The sequence below is a fragment of the Athene cunicularia genome (assembly GCF_003259725.1).
Source record: "Athene cunicularia isolate RWA chromosome 6 unlocalized genomic scaffold, athCun1 chr6_part2, whole genome shotgun sequence".
NCBI classification, from domain to species: domain Eukaryota; kingdom Metazoa; phylum Chordata; class Aves; order Strigiformes; family Strigidae; genus Athene; species Athene cunicularia.
The window spans coordinates 7,544,943-7,569,344 of NW_020799106.1; the positions used below are offsets into that span (position 1 = coordinate 7,544,943).

At 43.2% G+C, this 24,402-nt stretch overlaps 1 protein-coding gene across 1 annotated transcript; it reads right to left on the reverse strand.

Annotated features, from left to right (window-relative positions):
* Positions 1-107: 107 nt before the first annotated feature.
* Positions 108-23,625, reverse strand: SGPL1 (sphingosine-1-phosphate lyase 1). Its single transcript, XM_026851948.1, has 13 exons — positions 23,465-23,625; positions 21,471-21,538; positions 19,376-19,523; positions 17,677-17,756; positions 16,072-16,200; positions 9,029-9,117; positions 7,764-7,869; positions 7,188-7,286; positions 5,981-6,130; positions 5,484-5,722; positions 4,706-4,852; positions 3,564-3,684; positions 108-3,465 (listed from the first exon to the last, which is right to left on the reverse strand). The coding sequence occupies exons 1-13, from the start codon at positions 23,595-23,597 to the stop codon at positions 3,325-3,327; spliced, it is 1,650 nt and encodes a 549-aa protein (XP_026707749.1). The 5' UTR covers positions 23,598-23,625; the 3' UTR covers positions 108-3,324.
* Positions 23,626-24,402: the final 777 nt, after the last annotated feature.

Sequence of the window (24,402 nt, forward strand, 5' to 3'; positions counted from 1 at the left end):
CTACAGTCAAACTGCTGCATTTTTGGTACACTTTGCTGTGGAACCCACAGTAGTTGCTTTCAGCAAAACAGTCTGGGAGAAACACTACAAACACCCAGTTCAGGTCCTTTTTTTTTAAGCCTTTAAAGTTCTATAAAGTATTAAAAGAAAATCCATAGCTCTTAAATGACAATTTTCAGCATCCTTGAACACTGCATGCAAGACACAGCCACAGACATCACCTTTATCTTGACAGAATGAAAGAGCAGCCCTCAGGCAGAGTTAGTGAGGTTCATAAAAGCATCCCCCCCTGCCACAGACTAGACTGCACATGAGCAGAGACCAGGAGCAATAGGTCCCCATTCAATCAAATCAACACTGAAACAGAAAAATAAGAGTTCAATGAGCCTAGATAGCTAAATGCACCAATTTTAATACAAACTAGACCCATTTTCACCATCTCTTCGGCTATTTCAGCCTACAGTTTTACAGTGGCAAATTAGAGCAATACAGAATACTGCCATCAGATAAACTCGTCCCATTTGTTCATTAAAAAGTCAATGTGAATTTATTGGGCAAGGTATTACTGTGTTGTACGCAACCCTTCCACTCCTCCCTCCCCCAGGTCATCAGAAAAGTGCAGATGAAATCCATGGCATGAAGACACACATCTCTTCTTGGTCCATCCCACTGGATATTCTTCAGTCTAGTACCTACGAGCACGCAGATCCCTTGGGAGTGCTTTGTACAAGCAACAGATTTAGTGTCTTCCTCAGAAAACCCAACAGTCAGAAATCTTGCAGGAATTAATAGTTGCAAAAATCCCTCCAGGTCTAAAGTACCATCCAGTTCCAGATCATAATCCAGTCCATAAAATTATTCTTGTCTTTTAAATAATTATACAGCCTGTTAATCACATCATTTTTCTAAGACCATTTGGCATGATAAAGGAGATGCAGATGACGTTAGATGACAAGGATGAAGACTACACACCAGTAAATTACAGCGGTCTGACCAGATTACATTTACAGTATAGAACAAATACACATAAAAAAAGTAAACCCACAAATACTACTAGTAAGTGAAACCCAGAACAGAATACAATGACTTACAAATAACAACTTCAAATACATCCAAAAAATGTGAAATGGAGCACTGATCTGTTAGATCCATCTACTTCCTCAGAGGAGAATGCAACCAGGGAAGAGGAGGGAGTTTTTCTCTCCTTACACCCATCCCAATCCATCCCCCCCTTTTCTTTTAAAGCAGAAACAAAAAGAGTACCTCCCTTTTTTGCATTTTTTTTAAAAATCCCGGTTCAAAAGAGAACCATCACAGTAGCCAGACACTTAAGACTGTCTCCAAAGTACAGCAAACTCAAGAGAGGCAGCAATGGTCACATTGGCAAGACGTTTGCAGAATAAATAGGTCCAACATAAATGCTGACTGCCAGAGCTGGTAACACCACCAAGAGACTATCAGAGACAGGCAGAAAGTCATCGATTTAAGGGCAGATGGTCAAAATACTTTTGTCTCCTAGCACTGAAAATAAACCTGTTAAAAAGCAAGAATCCTCCCCACAATCACTAGGCCCAAGGATGCACTGGTTTATGCAGTGGCTAGTAAAAGTAACCTTCTCATTCGGTTTAAATATTGTGCAAGTTGTGTGCTTCAGCGGTGTTAAGCCAGTGAGGGTCAGCTTCAGGCTTAGAAGCCCGCTAGAGCAGAGACAGATGCCTTCAGGCACCCTTTACAAGACACTGCAAACGTGGCACGATGTCTTCTCCTGAGTGTTGAACTCTGCCTGGGAAGCCCTCGGTAGCATGCAAAAAGCTGAGAGGAAACACATGGGAGAGCCTTGCAGGAGTGACTCCACCACTATTTAATAACTCAAGACATTCTAGCTTGTCCTTAAGGCCACAACTGCCTCACAAGCTGCACTGGGAAAACTCTCACCATTAAAAACAGCAGAGCATAGGAAGGATGAGCCATATGCCCAAGGCTTGAATACCTCCAGCTTGCTGCATCCTGTCGTCTACCTCTCAGAACTATACCAGCATCTTTGTAATACTGTGAAGGGACTTGGCTCAATATAACTGCTATTCTACCTTCCAGGCAAGTGAACTTTCTCTGAGGCCAGCCTGCCTTTGAGGTTTATTTTTTCAGTATAGTACCATAAGGAAACAACTGCAGCAAAGGTTGCGGTCAACAGCTGAACCCTCAAATCCTCCCTGGCATCCCACAAAAAAAAAAAGCCAGAGAAGCATCAAGGCACAATGGTGAATGCCCTTTTGAGAATGTGCCTTAAAAGAATCAGTGCAAAGAGCAGAGATTACTACTGTTACAAAAGTCACCTTTTTATACTAAAAGATCATGGTAAAAAAAGGTCAGCTTTGGCGCCATCTGTTTGCACATGAAGTCCCTAGTCATGCCATGCGCCAGGGCCCGACCAACTCTGCTACAGCATTGTGAGATAGTGCAAAACCTTCAAGTTATGAACAGTGAAATCACTGTTTTGCACTTCCCTCCAGAATTGTGCAAGGTACGACAAAAGCACTCTAGGTGGTAAATGCATGTCTTTTAGAAGAGGCAGGGAAGCAAAACAGTTAGTACGTACCTAGGATTTTCAGTACCATCCAGTTCCTCTCTCTACACCACCCGCTTGGTTTCTATTTCTGCTGTTATTCAAACCAAGAGATTCCAGAAAAGGATTTTGTGTTGGTTTTTTTTTTTTTTCTTTTCCCCCTCAGCAGATATTGATTGCAGTCTCACTGAGATCTCCAGAGGGGATTTCAAAGAGAGTACATGACCATCTTTCCTTTGCCAATTTATCGGCTCTGCATTACAGAGATATAAGGCTCCCAGCACAGTCTGTTAAATGCAGTAGCTTGGAGGAATACTCAGAAGAAAACAAAATTTTCAATTTATTTTCTACCTTCAACTTCTGGGAAGATTGAAGCTTTGGAACACAACACAAGAACTCAAATCTTTAACACTTGGCTGGACACCATCTGAATACCAGGTCTGAGGAGAAGAAACAGCAAGGAATGAAGTGACACGCAGAATACCTGAGGAATTTGAAGTTGTGGAATGGACATTCAATTCACCATCAACAGTCATGATGAAAATAGGCAGGGGAAAGGGAAGAAAAGCCCTAAAACTGAAGTTGGGCGTGAAAATAACGTGGATTTAAGAACAGACTAAGACGGGGAAGGAAGTTTTCAAGATCAAGCTGCCATCAGACCTGCAGTTTTAGGAACAAAGGCTTACTGCAATCTCTTCCCCTAGGAAGCCTTTAGAACCACCCCAGTGCCAGCTGGCGAGGCACCGATTGTTGTGCTACAGTCAGTGGTGGCCAGGAGAGCCGTTCATGTGCTTTTCACTGCAAGGAACATCCGTGCTGTAGAGGCCATCCAAGTACGCCTGAGAAATCTCCGCTACCAAGCTCCTGTCTGGGACGGACTGGGCCATTCCATAGATGGCTCCCTAAGCAGAGAAGAGGAGGTCATTACGCAGGGTCGTTAATGCCGTCAGAGAAACACACGCACCCCAAACGTACCCTCGCTATACACTGGCCTCCTTACCATGCCTGTGGTCTTGGCGCTGAGGTCCTTCATGATCTCCTCAATACTGTCTTTGACATCTTTCAGGAACTGCTCAGCAACGCCAGACTTTGTGTGCAACTGCGTAATGCAGAGATGAATGCTGGGCAAGCAGAGGAGAGGGGAGAAATTATCTCACATATGTATAGCTCCACGTTTTCTGAGCAACCAACAGCAATTTAGTGCCTTCCTGGCCAGTGACTGTGTATCTCCTTAAAATAATTTTAGCAGTATAATACAAGAGAACAATCCAATTCTTTCCAATTAAATGTAACCCCTGCAAAATACTTGCTAGAACCAAGCTGCAAGAGTTCAGCTCTTGTTTTACAAAATGGCAACTCCTCCTTCCTTCCTGACTTCACCATACACAAAGGCCCTAAATTTTCTCCCCTCATTCTAGGTATACCTCTGGGTGAGAAAACTGCAGCTGCCTGCAAGCACAGTGATCCTTGTCATCATTTCCCTCCCCTTCCTCTCCAGCCTGGAACCCACAGTGTGGAAGTTAGCACCACCAGAAGGAAGAGGGGCTACTCGCACCTTTGAGCTATCGCATCAGACTCTCTAGACTTCACTTCATGCTAACCGCCAGTCCGAAATTTTTTCAATGCAGTGACATGTGAGAGCATTTTCCCCTTTTACACACAGAAAAACAACAACTACCCACTTAAGCAAACTCTGACAAACATTTAATTTCACACCAGGATGGAAAGATCACTGAAAATGATCAGCCCTTCACCATTCCTTCAACTACTTTCATCTTCAGTGGGCAGCGGGAAGATACTAAAAATAAATAAATAAATCTACAAACCCTCAGTTAACTAACATGAGATAAAGCCCTGGCTATTTATATTTTTCTGCTTGCATTAGACAGAGGTAAATAGAAAGGGAGCCTCAGATATGTCCTCTGCCAGGCTTATTAAAATTACTGTTGCCTTATCCTCACTGCAGTAACTGCTGTGTATCAGCAATTACAAAAGTAATTCCTTCTCTGAAGAGGAAAAGTCTACATACAATTTATCAGATATGAACACCACTCAGCAAATCACGACAGCTACATGGCCTGAATGTGACCATCTTGCATACCCTGGCTATGCACATCGCTCCACTGGTCTCCAGAAACTCACCTTGATGGGAACTGTAGGACATTTAAGTTCCATCCTTTTGCAGCTAAGAAATTAGATAATCGATAAATGTCGAAAGTGTTTGAACCGATGGAGAGAACAGACACCTCAGGTTTCCCAAAAATGAAGATGCTGTCAATTTTTCTCAACCTTGAAAAGATAAAGGAGAAAAGAAGTGACTGACCAGGGTTACAGGGGCCAGACATTCTGTCCATCCATCTGGAGCCTTAAAGGAAAAGCTACAGAAGGGAACAGATGACAGCACATTCCTACCAAAAAATCATGCAACCAGCCCAAGCCATTGGGACTTGCAAGAGGACTTGGGTCATTACAGGACCTTAAAGTCAAGTAAACTCAGGAAGAAATGGAAAAGAGGGAAGATGGAGAGGCAAGGGAAGACAGAGAAAATCAGCTTATCAGCTCACACAGCAACACAAGCACCCCAACAAGAGAGAGTATAACCCTTCTGTCATCTTGAGTAAGTCCTTCCAGATCCTCCCCCAGCCATAGATGATGCAGAATAAACTCTTGAGGCAAAGTCAGCTAAATAAAGATGCCTGCACCCCTCCCCTCTGTGCCTCTCACCTATCTGGCACAGGGCAGCACCTGGGCATAAACAAAGCAGCTTCTCCCACAACTGCCCAGCAGACCCCTACCCAGCAGGTAACATGCTATAGCTCCTCCAGGAAAAAACAGAAGTTGCAAGAGAAGCAAAAGCAGTTTGGGAGGAGTCCGGAACAGGGTTAAAGAGTACAGTCAAAATGCTAAGGCACGCACGTACTCCGATTCGAGGAAACGAGCCATTTTAATGATCCTCTTCGTAGCCTCAACGTAGCCCGATTCTCCTACGTGCATCAGAGTTGCCCAGCATGCAGCTATGATTCCGCCAGGCCGGGAGCCCGCCATGGAGGGGGAGGCGTATATACCCCCTTGCCAGTCGGGTGCTATAAAGAACTGGTAGCTCCTGTACTTCTTGTCGCTGTACAGCACCACTGAGGAACCCTTGGGAGCATAGCCATACTGCAAGGGGCACAGAAAGCATTAAAAAGCAGCAAGAGGGCACAGGACCACACTCAAGCACTCACTGCATGCAGTCACCAAGATCCCATTTGCCCATACTTTGGTGCATTGCACAAAGCATCCAAATAGAGCAGCCCCTACCCCCACGCTTCAGCACTCCTCCAGTTAGCAGAGCAGAAATGGTCGAAGGCAGGGATGGCATCCGGAATCACTCCCCAAAAGTGAAAGCACGGGAAGACCTTTCGCCCCCTTTCTCACCTTGTGGGTATCAGCAGAAATGCTGGTCACACCTTTTACGCGGAAGTCAAACGGATGCTTTAGAGGGAACCCTGCCTTGTCCATGAAAGCAATAAGAAAACCACCCAGGCAGGCGTCGACGTGGAAGGGGATTTTGTACCTCACCGCAAGCTGCATGAGAACAAGAGATTCTGGTGAGTTACACACAACCAGGCAAGAAAATTGTCATTGGGTCACCCAAACTCCAGTCATCAGAAGGTATTCTGCACTTCACATTTAAATGTTTCCTGGACCCTTTTGGAGCATCACGCGCTTTCAAGCCGTTGAGAATTGATCTGGAAGGACTGGGTGCTTGTGGGATGCCTTCTCTACCTTCCACATGTGAAGATTGCTAGTGAGAGGGAAAACAACCTCCATTTTGGCAGTTTGCTATATTTGCCAAAGAGACGTGACACATGGTCCAAAAGGAGTATCTGCAACAAAGTGTAAAGGCATGATCCAAATGAAAAGAAAGTCAGGAGGCCCTGGTTTGTTACAGACAAAGCAAGTAACTGGAGCACTGAGAGGAAAATTGAGAGGCGTGTTTGAAAAATAAGATCCCAGCCCTTTAACTCCTACTCCCTCCAAACATTCCTCAGACTTCTGCACCAAGCTTGCTACAATCAGTAGGTCCTAAAGCAAAGCCTTTTTACCAGGTGAATTATTTTGCTGTTATTTCCTTTCAGATATCAAAGAATGCACCCTTCCAGTTGGTCTCACAGTTGGTGCAGCAGAGCTCTAAGTCATGTACACAATACACACCTTCAGTTATAGAAGTTTACGACACAGACCTGAGAGTTCAGAGACAAAGCATGAGCAAAAGACTTGCTGCTTTGCCTTGCTATGATGCACCACGTGCACCAGCCCAAGTTTGAAATCCAGTCTCATGCAAACAGCTCTATGATAATGCCCAGAGATAACTTCTGGTATTTAAAGCCCACCTTCTCACAGCAGTTACAGGGTACCAAAAAAAAAAAAAAAAAAAAAAATGTTCCTTCTCACTTCCCAATTATGTCCTACACACCCTGCTGTTGGTTAACACCTGATTTGAGGACAGTAATACCCTCCCAACCAGTCTGCTCCCCCCACCAGGTGCACCAGTTGGCATCCTGGAGCCCTTCTGCTCTCATACAGAAGGACATGCTGGTTTTATTACTACAGCACCTATAAGTCCCAGAGGCACCCCTACCTCTGCCACCTCTTCAATCGGATCCATAATTCCATGGGGGAACTGGGGAGCAGAACAGACCAGCATGGCTGTGTTCTTCGAGATAGATCTCCTCATTGCCTGAAGATTTAAAGAGAGAAGATGCTCACATTCCATTTACCAAATGCCATCCTATCAAAAAAGATAAAAAGTGAAAACATGCAGTGTCTGGTCATAAAACCACCACATAAAAGCCTACAGAAAGCAAAGCTATGAGCCACGAGCATCAGCAGACACCAACTGAGTCATTTAACTCATGCACTTGAAAATACTAGAACACTTTTCTTCACCCTCATCTGAAATCTGGGGCTATTTCTGAAGCACACAAATTATTTGATTCTAAATTAGTCACACAGGACAAATGAATGGTTTATATCCAATTATTTCAAAAAAACCTTATCTCCAATTGACAGGCATTTACTCCTGCCGTTTTTCCTTATTCCCAGGAAGCACTCATCTCTCTCTGTCCACTGACTTGCTACCTCGATAGATTTCCTGCTATTTGCTGTACAATGCCACTCTTCCACAGAAAGAGTGCTGTGCTGCCTGAAGAGATACCTGAACATCCACTTCCATAGCCTCGGTCAATGGTATGTGAATCAACTTCAGTCCAAAGTAGTGTGCTGCCTTATCAAACGCTGCGTGAGCACTCACCGGGACCAACCTAGAAAAGGAACAGATTGTCTGTGTCAACCCAGGCAGCACCTAAGCCTTACCATGAAGAGGAGGGGAAGGAGCAAAAAAATTCAACCTGTAGATATTTCTGTGCAACAGACAGGTCACAAACAGGCCAACTGCATGTTTCAACTAGCCAAAAATCATACAGACAGAAAAAAGAAGGAAGTTGGAGAAAATATAATCTGGGATAGAATAGAGGCCACATGCTGTTCTGAAGCGATGGACACTTCATCCTGAACGACCCAAGATTAAAATAATTCTATCTGCATCGTCTTCTGTGAACCAGGAACTAGAATTTCCAAGAAAGCTAATTTCTTGTCATATCAAACAATACTGTTTCCTTTCCAACCAGCCACCCTCCCTGTGAGGGGTGTATGAGACAACACAAAAGGGAAGGAGCAGCATAAATGCACCAAATGAACTTAACATTTGCTGTCTCCCATCTCTAATGGTAGTGGCTGAAATAGCCTTAAATTAACCTTGTTCTCTGAGGTACCATATCTTTATCAGGGCTTTTAACAGCATGCAAAAATGTTAGACGGGGAAGAAAAGAACCGCAGGAATTCAGCAGAAGATGAACACCACAGCATTTCAACTCTTTTTATATTTTTCCCTTGTAAGCAATTAACCAGAGAAATATTTTTGATACACCATCTAGAAAAAAGAAGCATATTAGAGCAAATCCTCTATTAGCAGGGTTATGATTAGCACAATTTCTCATTTCAGATCCAGCCAGCCCCAACTTTAGTCCCAGTTTTCAGGCTAAACCCTCTTTGATCTGAATAAATCAAAACCCTTAAACACTTCAAAGGGCCTGACAATCTGTGCTCGAGAGGGGCCCAAAGCTGATAAGAGCAAGCTCTGTCTAGAGCAGCATGCAGGTATTGCCAAAATACATCTGCACAGCATAGCTGCCACAGCCCCCCAGCAACATTCATGCCTCCCAGGCTGCTTTAAAGGTTCCTGTGCTTTTGCAGCACTTCTTTCAACCCGGGCTTCTCTCCTTCAGACACAGGTGGACAAGGAGGAGGTGGTAATGAGCTATGAAATGAAGGATTCTTGAGATCCAGCAGCCACCTCAACTCAGGAACAGTAAATCCCACAAGCCCCCAAAGCAAAAAACAAGCTGTGGAGCTACTGCTCACATTTCTGGCTGTTTGATGCCTCTCTCGTAAGCCAGGTCTCGGTATGCCTTGCAGGCCATCAGAATGCTCTCGGTTCCCCCAGATGTCATCTGTCGTGAAGAAAAGAAGCAAACAAGAAAAAAAATAAATGCTTACATGAATGTTACAGAAGAGAAAAGCAAAAGAAGGATGCTGTGGCAGCATCCCTGCCCAGAGATGTTTCAGAGGCAAGAGATGCACAGGACAACTAAGGTTTTCAAGGGCAGCAGAAGTCACTGAGCAGCTCAGGGTAGCTTTCTAACATTCCGCTTGGAAGTGCACTTCTAAGTAGATGTTGACTCCTCTGAAGGGAGGGAAGAAAGGAAAAAACAAACAAAAAAAATTCAACTCAAAATCCTAACAAGAGGGGACAATACTGCACAGTCACTAGCTGGCACACAAAACTACTGGTACATACTTAGCTCTTGATCACTCGGGAATTGTTTATCGGGATTACAGATTAATTAAACCACATACACGGAAACAACAAAGTTGATTCTGTATTAAGTCAACTCAAGTCTAGCAGGGTCTGGAGTGGTGCCATGCTGAGGCACAGAGCCAGCTCAGGGTGGCACCACCCAAGCTACAAAACCTTCCCAGAACCTGGAGCGCTGCAGAGCGCAGAGCTCTTTCCCACCTTCTCTCCGCAGAGGCCAAGTTAGGTCTGGTCAACACCGGGCCAGAGTCTGTAAGTCCTCAAGGACCCAAGAAGTTCCACACCGGGAAGAATTTCTGCATCACTGTCCTCAGCAAGTCCCTCAGTACTCACACAACCCACCACCGGTGCTGGCCCAGCCCTCTTCACCCTGACCACAGCAGAACAAGGGGGTTTGCATCAGGAGGTGGAAGAGAGGAAGGTACACGCACAAGCTGTTTGATCAAGTTTACTATTGCATACTAGAACCTGAGAACTGTTGCAAATAAATAAATTAAACTCTTTACAGGAAGAAACTCCTCAAGTGGGAGGGCTGTCTGTTGTCGGCCAGCCCTTATGAGTTCTGACATGCAAGGGACAGAAAAAGTGTGTGGGCACAGACCTTCCAACGTAAAATTTTAACCTAGTAAACTGTGAGGTTAGTTCTTCAAGCAGCCTGAAGGAGTGACTAACTGCTATGCTGTGGGCGCTGTAACTTGAGGATGGGGGATACCTGGGACGGATACACAGAAGTGCAGGTGAAAGAGAGGAACCAAAAGCTACTCGTAGCACTTCTGGAGGATTCATTTTGATCCTCAGATCTGCTGAACCAACTGTGATTTTCCCTTTTAACCTCTTCCCCAAAACAATAAACATAAAAAGAATGCAATCACATTTGCATGTCTTATGACATCTGCTAGCCTGCGTTTTTCTTTGTTTTTTCCCAGCTGACATAGTTTGCAAAATGCAAAGAACTGTGACAGTGACTAAACATTAAGTACAGAGATAAGGAACAAAGTTCACAGGCACATAAAACAGCCTGACACATTTGTTCCTAACATGATCCAAGCTAGCAGCAGCTGCTGCCATAGGCAGCGTGGAAGTGACTGTCACACCACAGACAATTTCTGAGGTTTTGGTAGTTTAAAAGCAACAGCTGTCACAGATAAAGCCTAACAGAGCTTCATACTGGATAAAGAAATCACTGCATTTATTGTGAAGCAAATAGATGGTAGCAGGAACATAATGTCCTAAGCATTTTATGGGCTGTGTCATTCACTTCTCAACCTTCCTATGAAAAGATCTGTGAAGCTGTCAGCTATTACCTTTGGGGAAAAAAAAACAGCTGGTATAACATGGATTGCCTTCCTACTGCTGGTGGGAGAAGAGGAATGGGATTATTTCATACTTGTAACACCACTTGCAACATTCTTACAATACTGCAAAGATCGTGAAAATTTTGCTAGGCATGATTTGGGAATCTCCAGATTCATGTTACTGAGCACTATCAACTATCTGTGCCACCAGGCCTGCTCCTTGTTGAGCAAGAAGTCCCTACACCTCGACGCTCATCTAAATAATCTGCTCTTCAAAAAGCAGCTTCTGTATAGTCTTATTTCAGTTTTGATCTTTCCACCAAAACACCAATATCTTCCCCTTACATACAACAAATCTTTCTTCAAAGTCTGGCTTATCACCTGCATGGAAATGCTGAGCCACACGCAGTAGGTCAGAGTCAACACTTCTCAGCAGTTGGTCAGATTCAGGTTATGGAACAGCATCCAGGACAGATTCTCCTCCCAGGCACCAAGGCTGGCATGCAGATGACCACACAGAAAGCTTGTTCAGGCAGCTGAAAATCCACCCAAAAAGCTGAATTTCAGCCAGATCAGCTTCCTTAATTGGCCCACAGTCAGCACATCAGTACCAACACGAGTATCTGTCATGGAGATGTGCCAGAGCAGCTTGAGCTACAGCAGCACCTTTAGCATAGGGCAGCTACAACAGCAAAAACCCTTTTGGTCCATGCAGTTTATACCTGCAGAGGGAGTTCGCTCATTTACAGGAGATTTTGTCAGCTCAGCTATCAACAGTAAACTCTGCTATAGCCAGGGCTTGAATCATTGTCACAGGATACAACTTCCCCACTGCCTGCGGCCCGCCGGCAGCTGGCCAACACGCAGTGATTCAGCACCCGCCAGTGGCTCACACAAATATTTTTTCCTCTCCTCTAAATGAAAGTCCACAGGCTCAAGCAGTTTCATGGGGAAAAGGGGCATTGTTTTAAGCAGCTTTCCAACCCTGCACTATCTTCAAAAGCCAGGCAAAGTGTGTTAAAAAAAAGGCAAACAAACAGACTTTTTTGTTCTTATTATTTTCCAAATGGGAGGGGAAAGGAGAAAGCACAGGGAAAAAATATCCCTCCTGCTTTCTGAACCCAGAATATCCCTTCCATTGCTCCCTCCCTCCAAATCCCAGTGCTCTGAAACCTCAACATTAAAACGGCAGTAAGAGGTACAGTCCCTATTCTAGGATCTCTTTAGCCATGCCACTTGCCACTGTCAAACTGTCAGACAGAAAAGAACGACTTTGGTTTACATCTTTAATGTTTTGCTTGCACTTTCACCTCAGGAAACACATCTATTCAGACCCTAGAGACAAATCTGACCAAAAGTTTCACTGAGCTGAACTACCCCATGAATAAGAAAGCAAACTACAATTTATTTCTAAGGCAGCATTAGAGTAAAAATATATCACAATCCACTGCACGGTCATAACGTAGTGGCAGGCTAGCATAAAACCCCTGTAAACCTGCAGGTTGTAAATTCCACTAGCTGTCTCTCTCAAGGTGACATGCTCATCACTACAGATAAAACCTGACAGATCTGCAGAGTTTAAGCCCCCCCAAGACACATCACTCCTATTTTGCTGTCAAAGTTCTACTTCAGATGTGCAGCCAGCACTACGACAAAGTTTGGAAGCCCCAGAATTTGAGAGAAAGAGACAAGATGGTTTCTACAGGAAGCTTAGGTTTGCAACTGCTGTTTTGCCTCCTCTCCTATCCTCAGCTGCAGAGTAAGTGCAAACAAGAATTCACAGAGATTGACATCCAACACACACGTGTGCAACCCCCCCCCCAATTTTCTCCTGCACTTCAAAGCTGCCCATTTGTTTTTAAAGTTCAAAAAACTACTGAAAAAAGAAAAATCATTGAAGCCTGCATAAAAGTGGTGATTTCTCCCAAATTAGAGGGGAAATCCACAGAGTCAGCACTGCAAAACAAAGCACCTTGTGAACAGGAACACATGCACACATCAGACAAGAACAAACCCCCCCATTCCTCCTCTATGTGCTGAGCTTAATTAGTCCTTCCAAATCATTGCAAGAATGTGATTAGAAACTCCTGGGAGCCAAAAATCACCAATTCCTGTCTCTTTGCTCTTGAGTAACACGATTAAAAGTAAGAACAAAAGTAGTAATTAGTGAGAAATAGGAAGCATCCATCCACTGCTGAAAATGATTACTTTTTAAAACTGTTTAAAAACCTGAAACATCTCTCAGTGCAATTTAAGGCAAATGGCACGCCTGCACATCCCCCACCACAAGGGCATTGTTAGTGCTTTTATATCCATGTTTAAAACTAGAAAATTATAGCCCCCAGGTCTCAAATAAAAGCAACTTCTGTAAATAATGCAAGCTCTTCATCTGATTTAACATTCAGAAATCTAAAAAGACATGTTTCATTTTTAGCATTTATTAAAGAGAAGGAAAACCTTCAAAGAGGAAGCAGGGGACTGCTCTCCAGAGATCCTGCTTAGGACAACGTCCACATGACACTGGGCAGGACCGTGTAGGAATCCCCAGGCTGCCGAAAGCCCTAGGAACGGCACAAACATGTCACTGGGCTGCTTTTCCCAGACTGAGCAGCAGAGTATTAAGCCCCAAAAAGTGCTGTTCTGCAACATGTTTTGCAAATCAGAGCACAAAGGAAGTGAAATTGCCTCACTGAGAAGCACAGACAGAAAGTTTTGGTGTTTTCCACATAGCATGGCCACGACTACAGCTCTCCAGAAACCCCAACAAGCTCCACCAATCTGCCTTCAGGGACCTTAATCATGCACCAAAATTGGACAAGCAGTCCCAGTTGCTTAAATCAGGTTAGTAAATCCAGTGGAGAGGGAGTTGGCACTGACACACACTGCTTCTCAGAGATAACAGTGAAGAAATTCAGGAAAAAGAAAAAAAGCATTTGTTTTAGTTTTCAACACTGCAAAAGCTGAATTGAGTAAACCTGAAGCCTTCTCAGTAGAAAAAGCTGTCAGCATCTACTGAACAGATCAATTTAAAGATAAATATAACTCTCAGCATTGCACCCTCCCTGGTTTAGCCATCTCCCTGTTTTACAGCCTCACCAGTTACTGAAGCGTAACTGTGGCTGTCTGAGCAACCAGCTACAGGAGGTCCTTCCAGAGACAGAAAGCACAGCATCAGTTTGAAAAAATGCTCTTTTTAAATGACTTTGTAACTGTCCAAGCCTAGAGAAATACTTCTGAAATGTTAATTTCTGTTTTGAGGAGAAGAAAATAAGGAAGTCTTTGAGCCCAACTACTTAAAGAGCCTATGCCCTCCATATATCCACCCACACGTCTCCATCAATGATTAGCAACTCTGGACACTTCACAGTCAGGAAGAGCAACATGGGAGGAAGACAAAAAGTCCACTGGAGAGACTCGTTTGGACAAGATAATTACAGGGATGCAATTAATCTTCTGTTTCCGGCCAATCAACTTTTCCACACTCCCTCTCATCCTGCAAATTTGACTGTTCAATCAGCTAGAATGTGACTCCACAGCCGATTGCATGCTTCCTTGTTTGCTTTGCTTCTGTTTGAACTTTAGCCACAGTTTTGAGGCACAATCCTCAGAAGAGAGGAGACAGAGGGAAAAGCAGGATTCCCCAGAGAGCATCTGCGGAGGTCTCACATTGGCTGTGATCACTGTCTTATTGTTTTGGAGTAGTTTTTTTACCCGCTCTGAACTCCTCTTAGGCAATTCTACTTTTAAATTTCAGTGAAAGAACACATAGGGACAAGGTTGACACTTTTACAACACATTTTACGTAACAAAAACTGAACACACACGTTGCAGGCTTCAGCAAGCAAAGTCTTCCAAGCACACAATAAGTGCCACGGAGCTATCTGACTGTTGCATCAATTGACATCTCAACTGTTGATAAAGCTGAGTTTCGACAGCTTTACACCCAGCCTCTTCCCCACTCCAGGGATAATCTCACCAGTGTTCTCAGAACTGCAAACCAGGAAGAAGACGAGGCTAGGTTAAATGCTTTTTATAAGCAAAGAGGCACGTTCTTTCTCTAAACTTGAAGATGGCATGAGGAATACAGTCCAGAGAAGACAAGTCAGGTCACAGGGTGCAACCTCCTTCTATCAAGGGCAATCACGTCTTATACTCCCAGACACTGCAGAGCCAAATTACATCTTCAATCCCATTGGAGTTTGGTCCCAACTACACCTACTGCAAGGCTACTCCAGTACTTACCTCTAACGCAGCCAAGTCTCCAGCTGTCAGATTAAGCCCATTCAAGGTCAGTTCAGCTCATAAGCTCTTGTGTCAACACTGCCTTCCCACAGTGATCTTCAGCCCTGCCTAGTGTTATTTACAGACAGCAATTACCTCCCGCCCTGTCTCCAAAAAACCTCATCTGGATTCTTCTCACAAATGGAGATGCTTCTTCACAAGTTATTAAGCAGCCTTTTTGTATCCTAGCTGACCCCCATGCTAGGAGGTAAGACCTCACTGCCCCACACACCCCACTAAACAGAGACATAATTCGGCCTAAGGAATTCAGGATCCTTACCAAAATGGTAAGCCAAGCGAGAGGAGCATAAGAAGCCACAGCTCATTTTTACAATAGTTCACCACACAACTTCACATCATCTGCCCTTTGACCAACTCTGAAAGCATCAGTTTAAGAACTGAATCAGTTTAAGAATCTGGACTCTTGCTAGGAACTTCATCGAGGTTTTAAAATCAGTTTCCACCATAGTACACTGGAAGGCCACACAAGCCTGGAAAGACAGCTTTCCAGCTGGACAGATGACAGTACGTGCCATGCCTGCTTGACCACCAACACTTCAAGCTGCTTGTTGGTGACTAGCCAGCCAGCCAGCTGGACTCATCCTCAATCTCAGCATTCTGGCAGGCTCACAGATTTCCAGTTCAGAGATTAAAACTGAGGGGAGCTACTCAAAGTGACACCACTATGTTTGCCACCCCCCACTGACAACCAGCCAGGCTACATTACACTGATTCTCTTTCTCAACTGCCATCAAGCCTGTTTCATTTAAGAGTGTGAAAAAAAGCTGAAGTAAATGGTCTTGTCTAGAGAACTACATCCCTGAGTTAAATTGTCTCTCATAAAGCTTCAGCAAGAAGAGCAATTAGCAACAGTCTTCCATACATCTACGTTAACATGGCATATACCAGAATGAGCTTGACCTCAGTCTCAGCTAGATAGCAGAAGGTGCCTTTGCACTTGAAGTCAGAAATATCAAAAATGTTCAGGGGACACTTGAAGACAAGCTACTTACAGCACCACAAGAGTTGGGGCCCCCGTGGAAGAGTGTACAGGCAATTCTCACTACTTCTGCTTCCATCTTCCTCAAACCAGGGAATATATCGGGATGGAGAGGATTACTCCAGGCAAACTCTTCGTACACCTTCAGAAAACAAAGACAGAAAGTTAGCCTTGCAGATGAAGCACCGGATTATCAGCACAGATTTGGGAACTCGCCATATACGCTGTATAAGTAAATTAGCTGCATTTAGCCGTAACAATACTGCAGATCAACCTGGACTTAACTCCTGCTGCAAGTAAATACCGCAAGCTGGGAAACTCTTGGTGAGGGGTAAAAAAAAAAAAAGAAATAATTTGTTTTTCTAGGGCATTCTGGTCTCTGGAGTGATTTTATAATGTAGCAATATTTCTTGTTATAAAGACAAGTTTAATCATTTAGCTATTTTTTAAAAAGAACACAGTATGAACCCTGTGATTGCTTTACACAAAGCAGGCCAAAAAATTTACTTTGTGGAACTAGTTTTCAAGTTTACTATTAAAGGGAAATTTTGAAGCAGCTAGAAAAGCACAAATGCCCACCACAACAAAGTGGCTGTGGAAACCAGTATTTCATGCTCATTCTGCAACCGTGGACTCACAGGATAAGGCTGGAACAGGCCAGTTCCGACCTCCTGCAGTTGAGATCAAAAAGCGACTGCAGTGATGTTAAAAGAAATACAGAAGAATAAGCCAGCGAATAATCAGCACAAACAGAGGGAATGTTTCCACAACACTCAATCCAAGCTGAGGCCCCTCTAGAAAGGTTGTGCTGAGCTTTATGTTTCCCCAGAAGTGGCAAAGAAAATGTTAACGCGTAGAAGAAAACAGCAATAGCAATCACCAAACAGAGCTCATTACAGCTGTTATAAAAGCTGTTCCCAGGAGCAAGAAGGCTAGACTTCCCTTCCTAGCAAAAAACCTCTTGAAGTAGATATATTTGAAAACAGACCTTTGGGATGTTTAGGTTATTTTCCAACCTTCTCAAAGGGAAAACTTCCTGAGTAGGTAAACAGACCTAACAAAGACACCACTGAGGCATGCCAGCACTCCATTGTTGTAAGATTCGGACTGCACAGGAACACCAGAAAACATTTTACAAACTTATTTTTTGCTTAAACCAAGAGAAATTCAGTTTTGCTCAGTGAGGCTGTTCCAGGCTCCCAAGTAACAGGACAGCCATGGATGCTTTCACTCCAGCCTGCAGCGAAGGCACATCTGTTGGGGGGTCTTGCTGAAGCTGATCTGTGGCAATTTTATGCCTCCTGCCACTCCCTGAATTTGAAGGTCAGTACCAGTAACAAGCTCCTTTATCTCATCTGGTTGGATCTCAGTTATCTCTACACAGTGTTTTCACAGGGACTGTCACCTGGCCAGCTTTACACTGCCCAAATGCTTTGCTAATAATTCCCCTTCCATCTGCATTTAACCCTAAACTCTGTCTTCATAGTTGGGCAGTCTTAGTTTCAGATCTTCCCTATTTATTTTGAATGGTGCTAGAACAGTGTTGAGGGGTTTCTGGTCACCCTGAAGACACTAAGGATATCTGCAAAGATGCAAAGTTAGACTGCTTGCACTCTACCTTCACTAGTAGATGGGTGAGCTTCTCTTCACCACTGTAGACAGTCCCAGAGACTTTCCCGTCCTGCCAGCGTACATCTCCTGAAAGAGAAGGAAGAGCACGCTACTTGCAAACACATCCACTTTCAGAAAGCACGTAGAAGTGCACAGAGAAGTCCCCTCACCAGTTCTGCAGATGAGCATTCAGCTTTTGAGATGTCACTGATGAGGAACAAGTATGATTTTTGCGCCACAGAGATAGCTCTGGCATCGTCTACCCCATGAACTTAGCAAACTGCAAGTAAATGATGACTAAAGAGTCAGCACATAAACAACATCTAGCTGCAGCAAGCAGTTATATTAATATGTAATCCACTTAATCCCCACTCGGTCTCCCCAGACTGCTGTCCAATCAACTGAACTCTAAAGCGGCTAAAGTTAAAGCCACTTTCAAAGAGCACCCATCCCCACTGTAAGCTGAGAAGAGATGGAAAGGCCATACTTGTATTGCTAAAACCTACACTGTCGGGCACCTCAATTAAATTTCATCTAAAACGATATGCTGCTGAAGCTTTAACAAATGAGAGCAGGTGGATGAAACAGCATCAGCAGTATTGAAAAGTGTTTGAACCTACTGCCCGATGTCATGGTACTTTACCAAGTAACTTTCTGCCTCCAAACACCCCAGCAGCGTATTTCCACTTGTTTAGTTATTTGTTCCCTCTCCCAACTGTCAGTCTCCTTCATAAAACTCAGTGGCATCAGCTTCATAAGCATATATAAGGTGAACACAGTTACAGTGCAACCCCCAATTCCAAGCAAGTTTTAAATTGGAGTGTACATGTGTGGGAAGGAGGGGGCCACAGGAAAACAAAAAAGGAAAAAACAACCCAAATAATAATTTGAGAGAAAACATAGACGGAAGCTACAAAAGCAATGCATAAAAGTAGAAAAGAAGGACGTTGTTATGTAGGATACTTGACTGAGAAACTATGCTTCTGAATTTGGAGTAGATGCACTGTTCTAGCAGAAAATTCAAGTCATTTCTCAAATATGGGATGGAAGCAGAGCAGTCCTATCTTCTCTGGACAGCAAGTCACCCAAATTTGCTCATTAGGAGTAACAGGCATGCAAATCAGGATGGAGATATTTACATGAGCAAGGCAACTCTAAGTTTCAGACACTGCTTATATGGACTGAAGCCAGCAGAAGAACATCATGACTTTGCCCTCCTTAAATGGCATTTTAAAGGTGCAAACCATTATGACTTTGATTAAGAGAGACAGTCCTGGAAATTCCCTAAAAATCCTGCTTGGAAGATGGGGGGTTTTGTATAGTTTTCCCTGGGGTTTCACAGAAGACACATTTCCAGTAAAAGTCAAACATCAAGGCAACTACTCAGAAATGCAATAAAAAATGTCTTCTAATAACTTCCTCCTTATTTCTCTTCTCCACAGCTCTCCCATCATCAGTCTAGAATTCTTGGGGAAGGAACAGAATTTCAATGTAAGTACCCAAATAGAGTATTAGAAGTCATGAATACTGATCTTAGTCACTTCCAGAAGGAAAACAGACAAAAATTTGCAAGCAAAGAACATCAGGGAAGAAATATTTAAGATGAAACCATGAGCAGAAGTCATTAGCACTCATTTAAGAGAGTAAGTCTAATGTTAGGTCTGAAAGAGACCCACCTCTGCTGCAGTACAGACTCACATTCATACCTTTTGAACTGTACTCTTTCATCTTCTCCAGTACTTCAGGCTGGCTCATGCCTTGCTCTGGAAGCACTTTGATATAATCCTTTTCATCTTTCAGGAAGGATAAACTGGAAGTGACATCATTCAAGGCTTCATCAATCTTCTTTTGAATCTAAAGAGAAGAAAATCCTATTAACAGCGGCGCTGGCCATATTACAAATAATTGTTGAGTGCATGCACGATTGAACTCACTAGCTTCATCCATACTATTGAGCAGAATAGATACGAACTGTTTCAGCTCTATGACCAAAAATCACAGCAGAGTCCACAGCCACGGGGTTCAACTCCTCCTTCCTACCAACCTCCTCCTCCAAAAACAAGCTGTCTGGCATAGTGAACTGGCATACACCAGTCTCTAAGCGACACTGGGAATTTCCTGTGGAAATGGGAGTTGGCACAGCCCAGAACCATGCCAAGTAACCAGTACGGGCAACTGAGAGTGGCACTTGGGCCACAGCTCAGCTGCGCTTCATTTAACAGCACAAACACCACCACCACAACAGTCAGACAGAGCTTCTTTACTAAGTATCAACAAGCAGTGGGAGATTTGAGCCCCTTCCTCAATGCTTCAAAAAACAAAGCTCAAGGCAAAAATACTGCATTTTTATTCATAAACCTTTTTAAGTCACAGTTTTTAATTTGCAGAAGTCTTCAGATACATTCTATTTCGTACCTTGTCCCCTCTGTCACCATACACACAACTAAGAAACTCACGAAAATAGAAACAATAAAGAAATTTCCACTACAGACACAGTTAGGAGATTTCTTTCTTTCCACCTACACCTTATGTTCAAGAGGCCCAGACTTCTTGTCACAACACATTCCAGAGACTCTTCTTCCAGGCAACACAGGTGTTGGGATATCATCAGCTTTAAAGACTTTTGGACATTGGAATGTCTCAAAGTCAAGGCCTACTGTAAGCAACTGATAGGTTATCAGGTATCAGCCTACCAAAGAGCAGGAAGAGTACACAGATAGGACACACCAGGAGTCCTCTGGCACAGGAGAGCTTAACTGTGCTAGCCCTGAGAAGGTAAGTCTGGACAAAATAGGGACCGCATACAAAGGGCACAGAAGGTGTCCTTTTCTAACAGGCAGACAAAAAATATAAGCAGAAGAGAACAAGTCAATAATTCATCTGATCAAGGGCTACTCAAGTCAGAAGGTGAAAGCTGGGGGACTTAAGAGGACATAAAAGGAGGATGCTGGTCCCTTCCAGAGGGCTAGGGGGGAAACTCCAGAACCACTTCTGTGTCCACACACAAGGAAAAAGTTCCTCTTTGCTACTCTCATTTGATAAAATTGCCAGTAACAGACCTGACCTCCCAAATCAATGTGTAAATATTCCCATACATCAAGCAGAAAGGAGGACAATGAAGCGCGATACCATCATTTACTAGGTAAAATAACCAAGTTGTTAATTTCTCGATCATTAAGTCATTAACATGCTAAATCATGCTGTAGTTTCAAGTTTTTATGCAAAATACCCCATCCCCGCAACACTAAAGCTTGTCTCATTTTAATGATTACACAAACTTCTGATATCTTTATGCTGGAATGTTAACTATTGCCAATAGTTATCTGAGCTCTAAACTAATCATGGCCAGTCATCTGATTAAAAAAATTATCCTTCCATGTTGCACAACAAGCACATGGCTGTCTCACACTTGCTTACGAGTAAGACATTGTTCAGAAGATAAAACTCAAGTTCAATCCTATCCCTTTCTTCCATAAATAGAATTATTTTCTTCAAATCTAACAATGAGGAAATGTTACAGGAAAACTCTGTAACCACACTCACTGATTCTTGGTTTTAAAAAAAATGAAAAGTAGCCCCCCCATTTTATGAGAGTTTTTCTATGAGAAAAAGACTAGCTAGAAATTATACCTTTCATTAAACCAGGTGGCAGCAGAAGACCTTCCAGATCTGTATCTGTGAATCATTATGATCACAGCAACATTACAACAAAGATGCACAGAACTGCAAGTTCTTCGAGAGCATTATGCAGGCTGAAACAAGACCTGAGATAATATTTAGAAAAGCCGTTGAAATACTTACTATAGCCCCAACAAATGGCATTTTTCTCAGTAGTTTAAAGAACTGTTTTTTAGTTCGGGATGTTAAACCTGAAAGACAAAAGGCAGAAATTAACCTAAGATAACTCAAGAAACAAAAAACCTGACTTGGAGTGCAATGCTGCTGAAACAGCCCATGATACAGGCTCAGTATTTCTGATCCAAACTAAAATAAAAGTGACCAAGGGAACATGGCAAGACAGATGAGCATATCAAAGAGCAAGGTTCAGAAGTGGACCATGCTACAGAAACATCTGGTTTGCAGAACAGCAGCCATCTATGGGACTCCGTAATTTCACTTGTTTTCTTTCTTTCAAGAGAATTTGCACCCACAAGTGGGATTTTACAGGAAAGAGAAGGATTTTAGGATTTGCTAAAGGTAAGGTCTCCAGCAAAAAGGGAAAATACTTTTTGAAATTATTTTCTGCCTCTTCAAACCAGAACAGTACCGTAATACAAAAACATTCAGCAATGTGAAGCAGGCTCCCGGACCAAAGGGAGGAAACAGTAGTTCAGCCATAACATGACAAGGATCTGCCCAGTGTCTGGCCACCTGATGTAAGAAATGCATGATGCAAACAGCAGACGACTCAGGGGAAGGGGACAGACAGAGGGAAGAGCAGAAATTCCACCACAGCCCAAATACTGAAATGAGAGAAGCCACTGATGACAAACACCAGAAAACTCCTGGGGTAGCTGTAAAGAAAGGAATGAAAGCAGGATGACACAGAAGCTCTAGGACTTTTGAGTCCTAGAGGCATTTCAATTAAGTATCTGCAGTTACTGGACACTTACACTGAGAAATAACTAAACAAACTTTAAAAATTAACCATTTCAGGACTTTGCAATTTTATCTCCATTTCCCCCCCCCCTTCATATATATTTCACTTCATTTATATTTTGAAAAGCTACAGAAGGGCAGTAATTGCATTTTCACAGATTCTGTAGCAAATACTTGTTAACATTCTGACAATAACATTTCTGTTGCACTTTTGTGTGCAGTGTTTTATTAGTAACTTTCACAGTGAGAGAAGATGGCAAACTCCTGAAAAATTCAATCTAATCAGATCTTACAACAGCTAGTCAATACCTTAAAAAAAATACCGTGCAACAGAACAAATACTAGCCAAGAAGCTAACACAACCCTCTACTGAGCAAAAACTTCACACGTTTTGTTCCTTCCATAGACATTCCCACTATTCAGCTACTCCCATCTTTATAAAGAAGAAAGGCTGGCTGAGGAACAGAGAGGCACAGAAGCAAACACAAAGTTAAAAACTTGGCTATTTTTAACAAACTGCCACTGGAGTGTAACCCTAAGGCCTATGGGAACTGAAAAACATCACATTGTACTCTGAGGGCAAGGTAGTGATCCCTGACCATCACACAGCCAGAGAAAGCTGCAGGTTCATCAAAAGAGATGTCACTAAAGAGCTGTCAATATCAGAAACCGCTCAAAACAGGAAGATGCTCCGGAAAAAAAAAAAAAAATCTCCACACATTACCACCACATGCAATTATTTTGAACATCCTGAGGATGCAACATGCCTCCAACACAGAATCAAAACCACATCTCCTCCCCCAGCAGGAAGGAAAATAACCAAGAGCAAGAGTTATCCAGACACTTTGCACCAGTGACTAAGTTCACAAGAACCCAGCTCTCAGATAAATTTCCCCAGGTTTTGAGCAAGACAAGTGTTGCGACAAGTAAATGGTTTAGCCAAAAGCAAGAGAGACACAAGAGGAAGAGAAGGAGACACGGGCACGTTCCAGGCTGGCCTACCACACCCTCTGATGGAATGGGGGCATTTCATTGATCAGACAGGCCCTGACCTTAATTTGGAAGAGGCTTTTGTGAATACTAAGAAGGTCTGTTTTAACAAGTGTTTTGCCCCTTTACTTCCACTGCTTAAGAACAACTCTGTCTTCCCTCCCTTCCCCTCAAACACAAGAAAATTGCCCATTTCAAATACTTACTCTCGGACTGGAAGAGGAAGCCATGCAGCCATACACTTATAAGCGTAGAAGAAAACGTCAACCCAACCAGTTGCCAGGGTTCAAGTCCATCACACTGGGCATTCACAAAGCTCGTTGCTTTATCCCAATACATGTGGAGGATTTCCTTGTAGGGAATAATGGCATCCTGCACAAAGCAAAACAGGAATGATATTGAGAAAAGTTCAAATGCACACAAACTGGGCATCAAAAAGTCTATGAGTCTATTCTCTATTAAAAAGATGCTTTTCAGCAGGCAGAATCCATGCTTTCCTTAATTCCTGTGAACAGAACGAGTAGGAAATAGTTGTCATTCACTTCTAGTCAAGAGCCACTGATTAAAAACACACATCTTGAGAGACTTCAAGTTACTTGGAGAGAAGTGCCAAGGGCAGACAAGTAAGATACACAAGCTTCACAGCCCCAAGACTCCTCACCAGATCTTACCAAGGCCCAAGATAAGCAACTGTGTTAATATTTTTTCCCAAGGAATTGTCAGGTGGTGAGTGAAGACTGAACTACTACAATACACCCATCAGAAAGAAGCCACCATTCATCATGCACCACCAAAACAGGTCTATTAAGTATCTAGGGCTGGATTTTTAAAGAAGATGCAAGTACTGAGCAACTCGTTAAGTTTAAGATCTAATTAGTACCTTCCACACAATGGGAGGATGGAAGAGACAAACACTGCTGCTGCCAAAATAAAAACCAGAAAGCTGTGATGCAATAACAATTACAACGTCAAACTAGCAATTATTGTTGGGACAGAGCCCAAGTACATAATCAATAGCTTGAAAGCACACTCTCTTCAAGAGTCTTAGAAGAACAAAGTGGGGAAAACTGGATGTGCACAAAGAAAAAAGGACATTTTCCCCAAAACAGGGGTCTTCAGTACAATCCTCTGGAAGAAGGTGTCT